This window comes from Pezoporus wallicus, unplaced genomic scaffold, assembly GCF_028554395.1.
Source record: "Pezoporus wallicus isolate ANWC-B61680 ecotype Strahan unplaced genomic scaffold, APGP_CSIRO_Pwel_v1 contig_12044, whole genome shotgun sequence".
NCBI classification, from domain to species: domain Eukaryota; kingdom Metazoa; phylum Chordata; class Aves; order Psittaciformes; family Psittacidae; genus Pezoporus; species Pezoporus wallicus.
Window position 1 is genome coordinate 689061 of NW_026642180.1, and position 17194 is coordinate 706254.

The following is a 17194-nucleotide window of genomic DNA, read 5'->3' on the forward strand; positions in this document are numbered from 1 at the left end:
GGGCGGTTTAGAATGTCTTTTAAAGATAACCTTTGCACCTAAATCCTGTGCAGCTCTGGCAGAGGGCCAGGACGTGTGGGATGATCCCCAAACCCACAACACACGGCTCAGGTTTTGGTTTCTAGCAACAGGCTTCGCATGTGGGACTCTGCAGGGCAGAACCCGGGGAAGCTTCAAACTCCCCTGAGGGCTCCCTGCCAGCCTCAGCCTCCACCTTTCAAACTGTTACTTAAGAGGGGAGGAGAGCAACTCCTGCCTTAGTTGGCTGCCAGCTAAAACGCTTCCAAGGAGAAGGGTCTTTGCTGTGTCCGGGTAGGAGGGAGCAGCAGACGGTGCCGCTCTGCAAGGCTTCGTGCTCCACCTAGCTTGACTCTAAACCCACTCTAAAATCCACCTATTTCTACACCTGATAACGTTCTGCTCCCTGTTCCCTGTGTCTGAGGGCCCAACAGTTTGTGCAGCTACTTTACCATGACTTTGACTAAACATTTACATTAGCCAACCAGAGCACTCCCAACACGAATAAAGGAAATTCCCATCAAAAGAAGACTTTAAATTAATAAATTATTTTCAGATACTTCAGCAATGTCCTTCGCTTTTGCTGACATTTTGATAAATTCTTTCTTTTTAAAGTTCATAAAATAACACTCTTAGATTTAATAATGGTCATGTGGAAAATTAACGACGATGGAAAACTATCCATGGATTACATGGTATCATACAGAAGAACGCTTCCAAGTGTCAAATGGTGGTGACAACTGGTCCTCCCAAATGCATGAAGCCTGGTCCATCTCTGGATACTGAGGTCAGCATCCAGGCAGTCAGAACACTCCTTGAAAATGGTTTGCTATTTTACAGGCAGAAATAGCTTTCTTAGGCGGTGGTGGACTGAAGTAAGGTAGAGAGAGATGTGATCCAACCCGTTCCATCTTGTCCATGACAGAGGCAAATGCAATGTCTGAGGTTAGTAGCAGCAAGTTGTTAGCGTTGGCTAACAGAATCATGTGGTCCTTCTCCCCACATCCCTTGTGTTGTGGTTTACAGAAATAGCCCAATGGTTACACTGCTGATACTTGTTCATCTTCTGCAAAACAAGAGGAGAAAAAGGGTCAGTTAGTCCATCAGTCCCTTGCCTCAGACGCCGAGGGTACAGACCAATGCCCCACTATTTGATTACAGCGATTCTGTGAAGACTTCACTACTTCAACGTGATGTTTTCACTGGCTTAATCACTGACCACTATGTATTCAGTATTGCCATTAATACCCCAGACCCCCTGAGGATTTGATAACAATCATACAATAAAGATGTATTGCAGAACAGAAAATCCCAGATCCTCTGAAAAATTATTAACATGCAGCTCCCAAGATGCCAAAAGCTATAGATTTGGGAGAAAAGCCAGTAAATTCACTCCCCATCATGCAGAGAGAGCGTTGTATCCCAAAGAAAATTAACCAAGCACTGTAAAAATAGGTGTATCTAAAAGTGTATGGTTAAATTTAGTTTAGAAAATTTGGGATTAAGATGTTTGAAGCAATTACGTCTTTATTTTTACATCAAAAACACTGAACACCACAACTGAATTCATGTGGGATAACTTCACGTTTCACCAGAAGTTTGAATTGAAGTACTAATATATATGTTAAACACTGTTTACATATTTTGAAGGGCCGAGATAGGATCATTTTGCATCAGAAATTGTTTTAATCTAAATCCAGGCTCATTTGAAACCTGACTGAAATGGATGGAAACCACAGCGTTCTAATAAAAAGTGAGTTCGGTAGCAAAGGGTACAGAGGGATCACATCAGTGCACAGGGATTAAAAGCAAATCAGCACATAAAACAGTTAAATAGAAATTCCCCTGACTCGATGTTCTGACACAATATAAGAGCAGTCTTTTGCAGAAGAATCTCTTGCGTTTTGGTCACCCCATTCTTGCTGTGCTCACAGTGTTGGCTGTTGCTTCAAACAAGATCATGACAAATGTGGCTGGAAGAGACACTGTCAGGCCACGCTGGGCTGAGAAGCCAGGTGTTATCAAACCCACTTTTCAGAAGAACAGAAATTCACTGCTATTTCGATCAATATTTTTCAACTCAACCTCCAGGGATGTCTGGTGAGGAATAAACAGTTTAACAGGAGCACATGGGAATCCAAATGGGAAACGAGAGTCATACAACAACCCACCAAATCCAAAAATACCCATTTTAGATCATCCCCCTAAACCAGGGGACATCAGTTAATCAACCCAGAGAGGCTGGAGCTTTCTCATGTATAATTTATAGCCTGACAGTGTCCCTTAGAGTGAGCATCACCACTGAGAGGGGATAGATTGTAAAGAAAACAAAACAGCATCTACATGCTCTTAAGTGTCTCAGTTGTGCTTTGGGAGAGCTCATATGTATATTTACATATATACATTTATAGGTAATTTAGAGTGTTTGGTGTCAACATGCTTTTCCTAAAGAGAAGGCATTCTTTCTCTTTTCTAGACGTGTATATACATGCAGACGTATATGCATGTGCATACAGCCATACAAATGTATTTGTATAGGAAGAGATTAACCAAGTCTTAATCTCCAAGAATGACCAAGAGAAAGCCCAGACCATCGTTGCACAGATTCCCCCAGCAGTTCAGTTAACATCTACCGAGCCAAGTGTTGCACATACCATCCTCTTCACTATCTGCGTCAGTCATATCTGCTAGTTTGGGGTTGGACGGCTGCCGACTATGCCACTGAGGCATCTTCGATGCAATACAGGCCACCGGTTCACTACCGAGAGGAGCTGATGAAAGTCTAGAGAGGTCACTGTGCAGCATCTTTGACCTCTGCACTGCCACACTATAGTCTGGAGGTTTTAGGTGTGGGTGATGGGGCGATCCTTCCTTTATGTCCGCTAAAGATATCCCCATATATCCCGGAGGGGTGGGCGGTGGCTCCCTATACCTATCGTCCTTCTTAGGTGAGGTGACACAGTACACTGGCACAAGAAATAAGCAATGGAAATGTTAAAGAAGAAAACAAAGGAAACAAAACGTTAAAAAATCATGAAATGTTACAATGGCAAAACAGAAACTGATAACAAAATGCAAATGCAGAAACACTGGTTATAACGACAGCAGATACTTATGCTTTCATTTATGTTTTCTGTTTAAGAAGCCAGAGTGGCAAGAAAACCCATGAACTCAGCAGCCATGGTGCCACTTGAGTGGAAACTGCACTGTAACCTCTACATTCAGCTTGCAATTACAGTGCTCATTAAAGTCCCTACTCCTGTGGCACTGTTTTCCAGTGGGATGCTATGAGCTCCCGGTATGGATGGAGAGCCAGCACTGCGATGCTGCTGGCTGAGCCTGCAGCCACTCTGTGACAGGCCAGGAAACTAAAGAAATCCAGGTCACCAGCCCAAAGTTACTTTGCATAGTGCAAGAGTGACAGCAAGAACTGCTGGTTGACTTCCAACATCATCCACTGCAGCACCCGAAAGGGTGATGAACAGAAAGTCATTATAGTAAAATATCATTGTACCAACTGATGTGCAGAAAGACATTAAACCAAGCAATCTGCAATGCTACAGGAATTAAAAACCTAGTATCATCACAGAATGGTTTGGGTTGGAAGGGACCTTCAGAGGTCATCAAGTCCAACCCCCCCTGTAATGAGCAGGGACACCTTCAACTAGTTCAGGTTGCTCAGAGCCACATCGAGCCCAGCCTTATCACAGAGAACTGCACCCACGAGGCAGACTGGATATTCATTACTTCACATTTTCTAATAGAAAAGAATGGCTTATCATGTCCACACTTTTTTGTTTTGTTCACTTTTAAACCTGCATCTTAAACTGTGTTCTCTGTTTGTAAGTGAGAAATAACCAGGAACAACCATGGAAGCAAAAAAGCCTTTGGAAAGGCTGCATTCCACCTTTTGCAGCCACGAAATGCCTACACTCAATCATATTTATGTGCAATGTCTATGCCACATAATCCATCATTTGCCTTCCTGCCCCGTGCATCAACAGCTCAGGTCACACAGGCTCTCAACCCAAACCTTAACTTTATGAAGTTCCCTTCCCTCCCGCCTGCCCCCAGGTCTGGGGCTCTTGTGCATGTTAAATTGGGCTTTTCCATGTACATGTTGCAACAGGAGAGTTTCAAAGCTGGGATCACGTTAAACATCTACTATTTGGGTGAATCTGCATTCTTCTTTGTGGATGCATTTTAAACAGTGCATTGTGATGACAGCTCAATTATTTAACGTGAAAGGATTAAAATTAAGGAGTATTTCTTATTGCATTGTGGACTTGGGAGATTCTGGGTGCTGGTATCAGGAACAAGAGCTGGCTCATACACGATGACCTCAGTTCATGCTTGGGCTTATAGCAGAACAGGATATGAATTCACACAGGTTGGTTTTTAGGGGATACACGTGGGTACAGGCAGAGATTTATCCTGCTCGTTTATAGGAATCATTTTCATTTAACTAGCATCTCACTGGGCCCCTATGAGAAAGCAGGGAAGCGGTGGAGGCTTTCTGCTCCTCAAAGGCTGGGTCCTCTGAGCAAACCCCACCTCCTGTCTGCACTGGTTTTGCAGGAGGGCTGACCAGGGCTGGTACATTCCCCTCTGAAGGGGAATGCTTCAGGCTTCCTAGAGCCAACATCTAGCCTACTGTAAGAAGAAAAGCAGGAATACCATGCAAGCCCTTTTGTAAAGTTCCAATTCATAACATTTCACAAACTCAATCAAAACAAAAACATCCTAAAAGCTTTTACTGCCTGCACCATTAAAGCATCCTTAAGCTGTCACCCACCCAGAGGCTCAGGAGGTCACAAAACCCTTGCACAAGGAAACCCCCTTTGCAAGCAACTGATTACTCCCAATACTCACTTTGTACAGAAACCAAGGTGAAATTCTACACAGTGGTTAAGGGAAACCTAACTAAAAGGCAGTGATACAAATTCTGGTGCCTGCTATAGGTAAAAGAAGTGGAAAAGCTTTTGGAGCTTTTGGAGGCAGAGCAACGGCACATCACCACATCACCACCCCACACCTCCTCTGCTGGTAAAGCAAGGTTGCTGCAAGACACTGATGTTGCAGAGGGTGGAGACGTGTGTGAAGTTAGGAAGCCATGGAATTTACTGCGTCTGCCAAGCCCACATTCATGCCACTGGTATGTGGGCAGCTGCCTTTCCAGCTCCATTTTCAAGGTTTTCAGGCAGGAAAGCCTGTGCCAGCGCTTTTGGGGGACTTCTCAACACCAGCTCTCATTAAGCAGACGAGCTGAAGATTCTTGTTTTGTTTATTCTGAACTCGTGCAGTCATCACAGACTGGCAACAAGCTGTTTGTAGCGAGCAAGCAAATGGTGAAGTAACGTGAAATGCCTTTGGCATATTGCATGACGCTAACAGGTTTGCATTTGCAAACCAGAGATTATATCCACCTATAGCAGATCTTTGCTTAAGCAGACACATGCATGCTCTACTGAAGCATGGTGCTGTTTCTTACCAGTGTGCTGGACTGCACAAAGGTGGCAAGCTGTATGGTGCAGTGTCTAAACAGCATTAAAAAGGAGGGGAAGAGCTCTGAGCAAAGACAGCATGTACTGAATAGCCACCACCACCTCCTGAAACAGCTCAGAGGCTCCTGAGAGCCTGCAAGGGCAGAGCACATGCACAGGAGCGAGCTGTGAGCAAAGCAAGGCTCCACCATGCTCACACAATGGTTAGGGTTGGAACTCTTACGGTTGCTGCCTTTCTTCTCCAAAGCCAAGGAGAAGGAATGCAACCCAAAACCTCCACCCTACGTGCGATGCTTACTTAGGCAATTACCTTTGATAACATAAACCCCTCTAGCAATCTAGTCAGTAATTAAATTGCATTTCAGCTGCACCTTTGACTTACAGCCTAGAAAGCTTTGCCCTCCTCCTTTTATCTTGTTCCTAACCCAGCTCCTTTAGTTTTGGCTGCTAAACTCACCAGGACAGGAAAAGACATCTCGGTAGAACTATGCATCTTTGAAAAGGCATTTTATATGTTTTTCTCCTTTCATATGTAGCCAAACTGCAGCTGTATAACCAAATAAATGGCAGTTTAGCATAGCAAAGATAGGCAGGGAGTCTGCTTTGCCCTTCAGCTTCCAGAGACAAAAGCCCTACGGATGAAAGGTGCTCCAGCTCCAAAGAGGTGGGAGAGCTCCATACCCCTCAGCAGTCACGCTCTTCCCTCTCAGGTTCATGGAAAGCCTGTATTATATTGACTTCAAGAGGTCGTGCTTGTTGTTCCTTGACAGAGGACCATCTACAGTGACGAGTGTTTCCAAAATCACCCAAAAACCAAAGGGGCCGTACTACAGCGAGGAGCTGCCTGACATTTGCACGCAGACACTGCTCCTGCAGACCCATAAAGTGACTGGGAAGTGGGCTGGTTTAGCACTGCCATTTTCCTAATGCAAAAGGAGGCGGCTTGAAAACACAGTGTCTGCGTAGTGCTCTGATTCAAACCACATGGAAAGCTGAATTTAACATGCCCCCAGACCTGCTGATGTCATCTCTTAAGTTCATACCAAAACGAAAACCAGATGTAGGAGCTTCCACGAGCTGCTGGCTCACTTACCTATCAGGCCTTTCTCTGTACTCGAAGTCACTGTTTTGTAAGTCGTATCCGCGCCCGGTTTAGAGTCCAAAACCTCCGTCTGCTCGGCTGTAGAGTTCTCCAGCCCCCTCCGCTTGATTGTCCCATAGTTTGTTTCGTAGGTGTCTGAGAGTGAGCTGGAGGAGGCCCAGCTCTGCCGAGACTGATCCAGCTCCATGCTGGCTTTCGACTGCCTGTTGGCTTTGGAAAAGGCTTCCGAATACAAGTAAGCCTCCTCGGAGTAACAGTTTGTGGGATCGACTTCAGCTATGGGTCCGTCCAGCTGCGTGTGACGGTAAGAATTGAGGAGATCCCAGCTCTTCTGGTTCGGGATATTCTGGAAGTTGTCATGAGAACTACTTGAGCACGAAGTCCAGCTTCCCCGGCCGCTATCTGCTGCCTCCACCGTGATGTGCTCGTGGGAGATCTCCTCATTGCTCATGGAGGATGTGAAAGCCATCCCTCTGATGAGAGCAGGCCTGGTGATGGACCAGCTGCAATTGAACGACACAAGCCAGGAAAAACACTGTTCAAATAAACCTGATGTACTCAGAGACCACCACCTGGGTTTAAACACAACTCCAGTTTTAGAACGGGTAAGCAGCAAGGTCAAGGCACACAGGAGCACTGACAAGAGACACGGTTATTCCCGACTCATCACTGCACACGGCAGCAGGGACGTTATTCCCAAGGGAATAACAAGTCTGCAACAGGCATTTACAGGCATGACCCCAGCTCCATAAAAACCTGGTCCACAGAAACTTTCCTTTATCAACTACAGCAAGGCAGTGCTTGATGGAAAGCAGAGGAGTAATTTACCTCCTGGTTTCAGGCTCCCACCACCTTTTTCTTTGCATTTATAAACTAAACCCAAAATCAATACTTAGCATAAAAGGCCACCCCTTTGCTGGCAGCATCACGATGCTGTCTGGACAGAGTGGGGGTATTTGTATTTCAAAGGAAATATTGGGCATAAATAACATTTGTGGAAACAATCTGGAGTGACAGATTCTGAAAACCAAAGGACGAAACTCCACGTTTAACTGAACGGCTGCTGCAGGCTCTAATCACCGTTGGTGCATAATTAAGGGGGATAAAATCAAGCCAGGTTTGCATGTATTTAGAAGACATGAAGTTACAATTGGTAGACGTTATTCAAGTCTCTTAACTGTTCCTGGTTACATTAACAAATGCATGGGTAGCCCAACATTAAAATGCAACACCATCCCTCAGCAGTTTACTGACACATTGTGAAATAGAGGAATATTATCCTTAGATACATGCAAACAACTTCTTTTCCTCCCTTGCTTTTCTATTTCGTAAGTCCTAGCCTAAAACCAGCTTTCTTCTTCTCCCAGCCAGTTCCAAGGGGCATTTCCTCAGCGCGCTGCTCCTGCTCTGACTGAACTCTCAGCATGCATTAGGCCTTTTCAACAGAAGAATTATTTTCTATTGAGAAGCACATCTTTAAATTCCCATTTTAGCCCAGTGAAATAAATCAAATCAAGGATTTCTTAAGAGCTGCAGCACCTCAGCAAACACACACTAATAAGATTTTTTACAGGCAAGAGATCACAGAATACTGGTACAGGCTAATCAGTTACACAGCTTTCTAGAGTTCAATCACAAAAACCTTATATAGTGTTAGAGACGAGCTGTAAAACAATAGAAATGGAAGGAGCCTCTCTCATTTACCTGAATCCACAACATCTGAGGAGAGAAGAGGCTATCTCAAGAAGATTCCCACATATTAGATCTTATGGATCAAAGGCTAACATCTAATAACACAAACCCAAAAGCTTCCAGTTTAAAGTGTCATCTCAGGACAATGGCTCAGCGCACTAAAGTAATAAGACCTTTTGTGTGGAAACTCCAAGAATACCGTGGTGGGAAGCTTCCAACCTGCCTGAGCAACAAATGATCATAAGAAAACTCCTTAAAAATCACATTAAGTATGTTAAGTGATTGGCACTGCTGACTCAGAGAGCACTGATAATATCCTGTTCTGCTGTCTCTCATTACCACACTCACTTCTTAAGTAGCATCCTAGTTTTAAACACATTTGCAGTCTCCCGCATGGTATGTCCATCTGATCCCACCAATGGGAACAAGCTGTTGTCTACCAGAGTAACACCGTAACTCTCTTGGGAAAACAGGCTCTTCCCATACAGAGCAGAGCTTAATAACGACACCAGAGTGAATAACTGTGCCCTCACCAATGCTTTGTTACCCCTTTTGACACAAGACAACACCAAGCCCAACCATAACCAGTTGCATCTTACCCAGGGCATGGCTGGCTGTAGTCAGCCAGAGGCTGAGGATGCTCTTTCCTCTCCGGCCCTCCTGAATCCACCACAATGAGAGACTGGGACAAACTCCTCTCATCTTGCAGTGCTGCTGACATGGAATCCACTGAGCAGTTGCTCACGATGCTGGACCGGGATGAAATCTCACTGTGGCTGGAGTCTGAGAAGTTATCAGATTTAGTGGAAGGTATGAGGGCATAGCCTGGAGAAGAGGAGAACGTCTTGGTCAAAGAGCAATTCGAGTTCGCTAGGCATGACAATGGAACACTGACACACACATTGCAGCAAGGGTATTTAGCAGAAAACCAAATGAAACCCTGTTTGCATACTGTCAGTTTTTAGGGTACCAAACCTTTTAGCATCTATCAGCATCTAGCATTGATTTAACAATGTGAGTCCAGTGACTCCAATAACCTCCCTGCAAACTCCACTACTCTCCAGAGCAGAAGGTTAAACCTACATAACCAGGATTGACAGCTGCAGCATGAACAGTGAGTGGATAGATCAGGTCTCGGCCATCCTTTCCTGCAGTTCTCTAGTACAAATGCAGTGTATTTCCCACTATCCCTCTGCTCTACTGTTATGTGTGACTCAAAAAAGGTTTTGGCAGTGGATGAGGAGACACTGACTAAGGTAAAAGGCAGCTTTTAGCACTCACGGGTTAGCCATATGGTCCCTTTTGGGTTTATTACCTGTTCCAAAATTAACAGAGAAGGAAGCAAAAGCAGGAAACACAGCTTTGGCAGGAGCTGGATCAGACACCAGCACTGCTCCTGCAGACGGGAATCAGCTGGAGACCTCACCAGATTGAGAGCAAAATATCTAATGCATTTTGTCTGTTTGGCTTAGCCTTACCCTCAAATAACTTCTTTCAAACACAAATAATGTTATAGCCCATATATCCATCACCTCCTCTTCCTAGTACTTGGAGTGAACATAAGAGACTACTACAATGGGGACTTCCGTGGGCTCTGGCTACATACGCCCTGTAGACACTTCTGCTGGTATAACTAAAGTAATTCCAGATGGGACACCTACCTCCAGACCACTTCAGAAGAAGCCCTTAGTATGGAAAACTTGCCTGAATCATCTTTTTTATGACCTCAGAGAATCAGGGAAAGAACTGAAATGAACAGAACTCAGCAAAGGCAACAAGCTGTGGTTTGTTCCCCTTCATCTGAGGGCAAAAAGTCTTGGATTCATGAAGTTCCCAGTGGGTTTCTCTATAGCAAATCCACTGCAGGTCAGGAAATGGATCCCTGCCTTCACTAGGAGCAAGCAGTCTATGATTTACCCTACATTATGCGCATAAAAATACAAAATTAGAACCTTTATTTAAAAATACTGGATTATCAACTGCTTCATGTACAGGAACATGAGCATCTGCTAATGAATCTTTACAGGAGACCACATTAACACACTGCTGACACAGCACTCAGCTAAGCATTTTTTCCCCAGATCCCTGCTGATTTCTCGCTTCTTTTCTACCTCCATGTGCCTTTGAGCTGGACTGCCACATATTTACATCAATCAGGTGAAAATGTGAAAAGACCAGGCAGCCTAAGAGCCATGGCAGCGATACACACAACTGAATACAGCAGACTGATGCCATTCAGTACATGAAAAATACAGAGATCTCATAATATGGCAGCTGGAGCCACTGGCATACATGCCACTGAGCGTACAGCTCATCATTCGAGAGATTCCACAGTTCAAGCTTAAATACTGCTGTAAGATTTTAAGAGCAGATATGAGCATATAGTACCAGTATTATCTTAATTTTAAGCTACTCTTCATCAAGAACTTACAAAAGGGCTCTTCATGAAAGAGATTAACACTATCTGAAAGCTGGGTTATTAAAGAACAGCACACGTATATAAAGAGACTAAATGCAGTCCTTGATGGGCTGAAAAGGTCAGCAGCAGATGTGATCAATGCAAATACACACCAACACTGGAAGTGACCATTTGATCTACATCATATGAAGGACTATCTAGAGTCTAATTAAGAGAACGATGCAGAACTTACTGTTTCATTGGCATTTGCAAACACTAAGTAACAGAACTGTCACTGTACCTGTTCCTTGATTTTCTAAACTTCACTTTATTGTCTTCACTGCACTGTAAGGGTGATTAACTATAAATAACTGACACAAATATCTGAAAGGGAAGCACATTGAACAGCTTAAACATGTAAATGAAGAACTCTGAAAGAACTGGGATAAAGTGAGGACATTTGACATAACATGGACATCACAGTCTTCCATCTAGAAATACATCAGATAGTCTTCCTTCTCCTTCTAGGCTTCAGGCATAGGCAGTAAGATGTCCACAGATTGCTGTTGCTATAGATACTTGCTATGCTCAGAGCATCACTGTCTTTGTCCTTTTGGTTTTCACTCCTTTCTGAGGCTCCAGTGTGCTCTGCTTCCCTTTTTGCAGTAAATGCTGTTCTTTCCCTGAAGAAGATTCTTTCCCTAAGTCTTCTAAACTGGGGTCCCTCCGTTCTCCTGTGCTCACGCTCAGCTTCCGCCTTTCCATGCTCAGCTTCTGCCTTTCCATGCTCAGCTTCTCTTTCTCCCTTTTCACTCATGTCTGAACTGTCTCTTGCTTTCACAATCATCCAAATTCTCTTTTGCAAATAAGCCCCACCTATTCCGTAGCTGCGTGGTCCACTGTTCTTGTTGCTGGCTTCACTGGCGAGTGATGAGGAAGAGCCAGAGAGGTTCATCTGACTGCTGTTATCCGACCTTTGGATGTTACCAACTACAATAAAGTACACACAGGCACATCTTGATAAGGGAGAAGTAACAGCAAAAACAACCTCCTGATTTTAAACCCTTTTTTCTCCAATCCTATTTGCATATCACTTGGGTATAGATCAAAAGAAAAGGAAATATAAGATTAAGCGGAATGTGTTTGTGCCTAAATTGTGTCTTTCAGCTGTCTGTGAAGCACCTAATTTTAGTTCAATGAGGTGTTAGCACTACACATACAACAGGGTACGGATCACCTCAAATTACATCAGTGCTAAAAATACACTGAAAGCAAGTTGAATTAATGAAATAATCCCAAAGAAACAAAACATTATTTTCAAAGACCCAGATGAAAGTTAACAAAAGTAACATATCCATAAGCAATGCTCAAAAATCTCAGTGGAACTGAGATTTGGCAGCCCAAGTAATTAAGCTTTTTATACATACGCTGTGCTTAAGTAAAATAAGTGGCATTCTCCTAAAGGAAACAGTATCTTGTGAAGGCAGAAGTGGACAGAGCAGCATGATCTCCCACTGAAAAGGGTGAGAAGGTGCAGTAAGCCACCATGCCGTGCCATGCCAATCCTGTGGCTTTGGGCTGCCAGTGAGGCAAAGCAGCACAGAAGAGAGGGAGAAATGCCTTACACCGTTCAGCACCGACCACACGGGCTGACTACAAAGTGGTGTTAACAGATTTCAACTGAATTCCCATCCAAGGTTGCTAATGATGAAGTGATGCAGGTCTTTTAAGACGAAGACATCAAAAATAAAGGGGTTCTCAGGGCATCATGATAAACAGGGATGTATACAAAGCCCTGTGCACAAGAACAAGAAGTATGAGTAACAACTCAAGGATTAGAGGGATGCACTACTTTTGCAGAAAACCATCTCTTCTGGAGAGCTACGAAACCATTTTCTCTCCAGTTCCACCTACCCATCTGATATTCCAGGTACCTAAAGCAAAACCATATGGTGTCTCAGCAGCCTCTGTTTCTGTGCAACAGTTGTCTTCAAGAAATGCCCAGGTCTATGAATTCCATTCATGTAAGTGGCCACCTAAATCTGAGCTGATAACGCTGGAACTGAAGAACTACTGGGAGTTCTGTCAGAAGCACTTAAGCCATTTCTAAGACAACTTTTCCTCTTTTTAAATACTGGGTAACTTTAAGGCCAAAACATACAAACACAATGAAAACCTATTTCTATTCATAGAAAGACGTGATTCTAATCTTGACTACAAATAGTCAAGATTATTCTAAATCTCCTAATATGAAGAATATCCTAAACTACTATTTATTTCTCTTACATATCATTAGCAATAAATACTCCTGCCATGGCCCACCCTGGTTTTAGTGCAACACAAGCAAGAGCTCCTGAGATTGATGCTGACACTCACAGAGAACATTCACCCAGCACACGTACCTTTGCGTGGAGAGCCCTGAGGAGAAGCAGGAGGGCTGGAGTGCAAAGAAGATGCCATGGACATTGTGTCATCTGTTTGTTTCTTACTACTTACTTCCTCAGACAAGCTTAATGACTTCTGTGGGGAACCTGTGCCTACGAAAACAACAGCATCATTGGTGCATACTATTCTTCTGTGTGCTGCAACAGATTGTTTCCTGAAGCTGTTTTAATGGATACTGATGCTCAGTGTATCATAGAATCTTTTCATATCACTTACTGACTGCAACTGTTTACATAACCCACAGTTGTAGCTTTCAAATAATACAACAGTTATGCAAACAGGTCGGAAGTATTTTAACACATAATACTGCTTTGCAACTAGCAAATTCAGGGACAGAAAAAACCTGATGCTCACTAGGAGCATTAACGAATTAAATAGGAGCATCAACTAATAATACATGTTGCTCCACTGGACAAGAAAGTTGTTAAAATGGTGTTCCAGAGGTTAAAACATTAAATCTCTGCAATTTGTTTCAATAATTTCAACTGAATAAATTATACTTCATTTTGTCACGAAAGCAAACAAGTGACATTGTTCTACTTTGGCTGTGCAAGATCCCTTCAGAATGCAGAAACACACAGTATCAGACTTAACATGGTACATCTGACCTGTTCAAGACACAAGTGTTAAGATAGCCCCCCTCCTTTAGTTACTGAGCCTATCCAGACAGGTGAACTGAAGATACTCACTGAATGTGACGTGTTCCTTTGTCAGTCCCTTCTTCCTACTGGGGTATAAATTCACAGTTGGAACCTGAAGAACTTGACTCATCCTGTTCTGTTGATGCTGATGGGCTTTAGCGGTTTGGCCAATTGACCTCATGGGTACCGGAGACATTTCGGAGGATTTCCCTCCTCTTCTCTCACTTAAATTCTTTGTCACTGTGTAATAGGGAAATTGCATGTAAGTACCTTGCACTTTGAATTGCAGGATTAATACAGTCACTCCGAGTACAACCATCCAGAGAAAGCAACCACGGTATAAAGAAGATAGAACTGAAACCATTTCTATTCCAAACACACTTATTTACCTATTTCACCATCTCAGTCATTCTGAGATCTCAAATCATTCTATGGTCTTGTTACACTTAAGAGGCTGCTGCATGAAATGGCATTAAAAAAACCTAAACTCTTTGAAGTGTCATAGAGACACTTTATCAACCCCCCCAAAGTATGATTTATTTCTACTGTAGGTCCATATTTAAGATGTTTGTACCTAAGATGCAAAAGCCTCACAGCATCTCCTTCAAGCTTACATCATGCCACTGAAGGGAGAAGGAATGGTTGCTTTGCAACTGGCATCAAAGCTTTCACTAGGTGGCACAATTGATTTACAGCACGGCACTGATGCAGTTTCTACTTTAATCACAAACTCTGAAGGTAAGACCAACTGAATTCTCCTTAAATTCCCTTGGAAAAGTCTGGATTGCAGCATTACCGCTGCTCGCTCCTTCTGCAAGCAAGGCTGGGAGAATCTTACTGCTGAGATAAGAGACTGGGGAGTTCTCTTCTGGAGATGTGCAAAAAGCCCCATCAGCACAAACCCAATCTGTTGGGGTTTGGTTTGGTTTTCCCAGGTTTTAAAGACAGGCACTTCAATAACATGCATTTATTTGTATATTTGCTTAACCTCCGTTTTCCTTTTTGGAAGGTGAAGACAAAAAAGGACTTGATTTACTTAACTGCACGAGGTAGAACACTCAGTATTTATTCCCTGGTTTCACTTCCAAATATCCATGGCTAGCACTGTGCAAACAAGGTTTTCAATGATTTATTTAGCACAGTTGAAAACCAACCTCGTCACACTTATGTTTGTCTCCTGGGCACAGTATGGCCACAGTTCTTTTTGCACATAGGTCATCTACCAGGAGTTCACCCTGACATGCTTTAATTTATTGTGTCAGTGGGGGCATAAAGCATAAAACCCACAATGGTGTTACCTCTGAGCAGAAACATTCTGGGCTACGGCATGAACGCAGCACAAGCACATCCACTGCCAAGGGATGAGGCTGTGCATCTTCCAGTCCAGAGGAAACCTGTGATTTCTGGTGACTTCAGGCATACAGCCAGTGTGACTACACAGAATTTAACAGTTCAAATATGGCCATTTCCACCATTCCTACATCAGTGCTACTTAAAAGGAAATGTTAAAAACCAATTGCATAGGAAGGCACCTGAGGGAATAATAAGGATTTCCATTCCTAACAGTGAATAATGGAAAGGACTTAAAATTTTATCTTCAAAATGCCATCTCCTATTCATGCTTTTAACTTCTCACGTCAGAGACAAAATGGCGTTGGAGGACCAAAAAAAGCCCTAAAATGCTACACTTGGGCAGCAGACAAGCATGAAACATTATCCTGATTAGCAAGGTTTCTACTCTTCTATTGTGAAACAAAGCGACCTTTCAAGTAAGTGAAAATTTCTATGGATCAAAATGAAATGAGATTACCATTCCTCACTTCTAAATGTGAATGCACTGAACTGCGTAAGCCAGCAGGTCAGTAACAGTTTCTTTACTTAGGCAGTTGCACACAAGTTTGAGTTATGGAAACTCCTGCTGTAGCCCTCAGTTTTTGACTGTCAAGTCATGTCAATCCCATCAGTCAATATTGACCCAACTTCTCCTTCTCAACAATCTTCATTTATTCTAAGTTGTAATCCGTTGCAGTTTCTATATTGATTTTGTCTCTTTTCATTTTCTTGCTGTTCAGACGGTAAACGTTACTTTTATCCTTCCTAATTCTCTACAAGGACAACAGGGCAAGAACAGAGCTAATGTACTATTGAATTTCCTTCCAGCCTGACGAGAAGACACACAGTTTAAGAACTAAAGGTCAAAATACAAAACATCGCTGAAGTTTTCTGACTTCAACCAAGACCTGAAGACAAATGCTGGCTCGTTGAAACTGTCAGCACATGAATTGACAAACAAGCACTTCTGAGAGGGCTTTTTCTTGGGAGGGAGAAGAGAAAGATCTTAAGTGAGTATTTCTAAGGAAGGAACAAGTATTTTCTTATGTATCTCATAGATCACAGACTCACAGAAGGTTTTGGGTTGGAAGGGACCTTAAAGCTCATCCAGCTCCAACCCCTGTCATGGGCAAGGACACCTTCCACTAGAGCAGCTTGCTCCAAGCCCCAGCCTTGAACAGTGCCAGGGATGGGGCAGCCACCGTTCCAGATCACTGTACTTACATGTGCTATACGCAGGCTCACACTGAAGTGACAAGATCTGGATCTTTTCCTCGTCTGTCTCCACGTTCAGGTTGGACAGGTACTGCTTCACCTTCCTGGCCATCTGGGCATCCTCATACAGCTTCTTGGCATTCAGAAGCGAGCTGCGCCGGGCCCGTTTTTTGTGAGCACCTCCCTGTACATCCAACATGTTCGAGTTTGTGCTGCCCTGGCTCAGAGACCTACAAGAGACAGGAGCAAAGCAGTCAACTTTCAGTTCTCAACAGCAGCCAAGAGCTACAGTAGCACACACCAAAGCAGATTAATGCCAATAATCTTCAGTTAGGGCTAGTGCATGCTGATGCAAATGAGTTAAAAAGATGAACAGCATTAAAACAACACTTGTCTTAAAATACTCTAGGAAACGGAGAGCAGCAATTTGAGTCTAGAAAGAGAGTGTGGGACTAGGAAGAATGAGGCACAATGCTGCATACAGGACCCATGTAACTCTTGCCTGGCAAGACCCACCTATGTCAACTGCAGATGGGAAGAGTGGACAAACCTGATAACTGTGTTGGTTTAAGGAACTTGGTACCCACTGTATGCATCAGCTTACAAGAGAAACCTCTGGCAATTATCTGAGTACACGAGTGACTCCTGTAATCCTCTTAGGAAACTGAGTTTCTGACAGTGTTTAAATAAGAGGGAAAATGTGTTAATTGTGCCAAGTACATTTTATTAAACACTTAACTTCCTTCTCCAGCTCAGTAAGAACATTTGCAGAAGAGCAGCTCATTAATAAAATGTATCCTAGCAAAGGTCAGGAAGACAGTGATAATACAGGTATGTTCCGACTTGC

General features: G+C 43.4%; 1 protein-coding gene across 8 annotated transcripts in view; it reads right to left on the minus strand.

Moving 5' to 3' along the window:
- Positions 1-286: 286 nt before the first annotated feature.
- RAPGEF6 (Rap guanine nucleotide exchange factor 6) overlaps positions 287-17194 on the minus strand; it is a 112915-nt gene continuing 96007 nt past the window's right edge. For 6 of the 8 annotated variants that reach the window (XM_057428165.1, XM_057428164.1, XM_057428167.1 and 3 more), the window contains 8 exons: positions 16357-16577; positions 13849-14040; positions 13117-13251; positions 11591-11704; positions 8916-9141; positions 6616-7127; positions 2673-2984; positions 287-1084 (listed from right to left, as the gene is read on the minus strand). In XM_057428165.1, the coding sequence (XP_057284148.1) occupies positions 1059-1084; positions 2673-2984; positions 6616-7127; positions 8916-9141; positions 11591-11704; positions 13117-13251; positions 13849-14040; positions 16357-16577 (1738 nt within the window). In that variant the 3' untranslated portion in view covers positions 287-1058. The remainder of the gene's footprint in view (positions 1085-2672; positions 2985-6615; positions 7128-8915; positions 9142-11590; positions 11705-13116; positions 13252-13848; positions 14041-16356; positions 16578-17194) is intronic. The other 2 variants (XM_057428171.1, XM_057428169.1) reach the window with 1 other exon arrangement.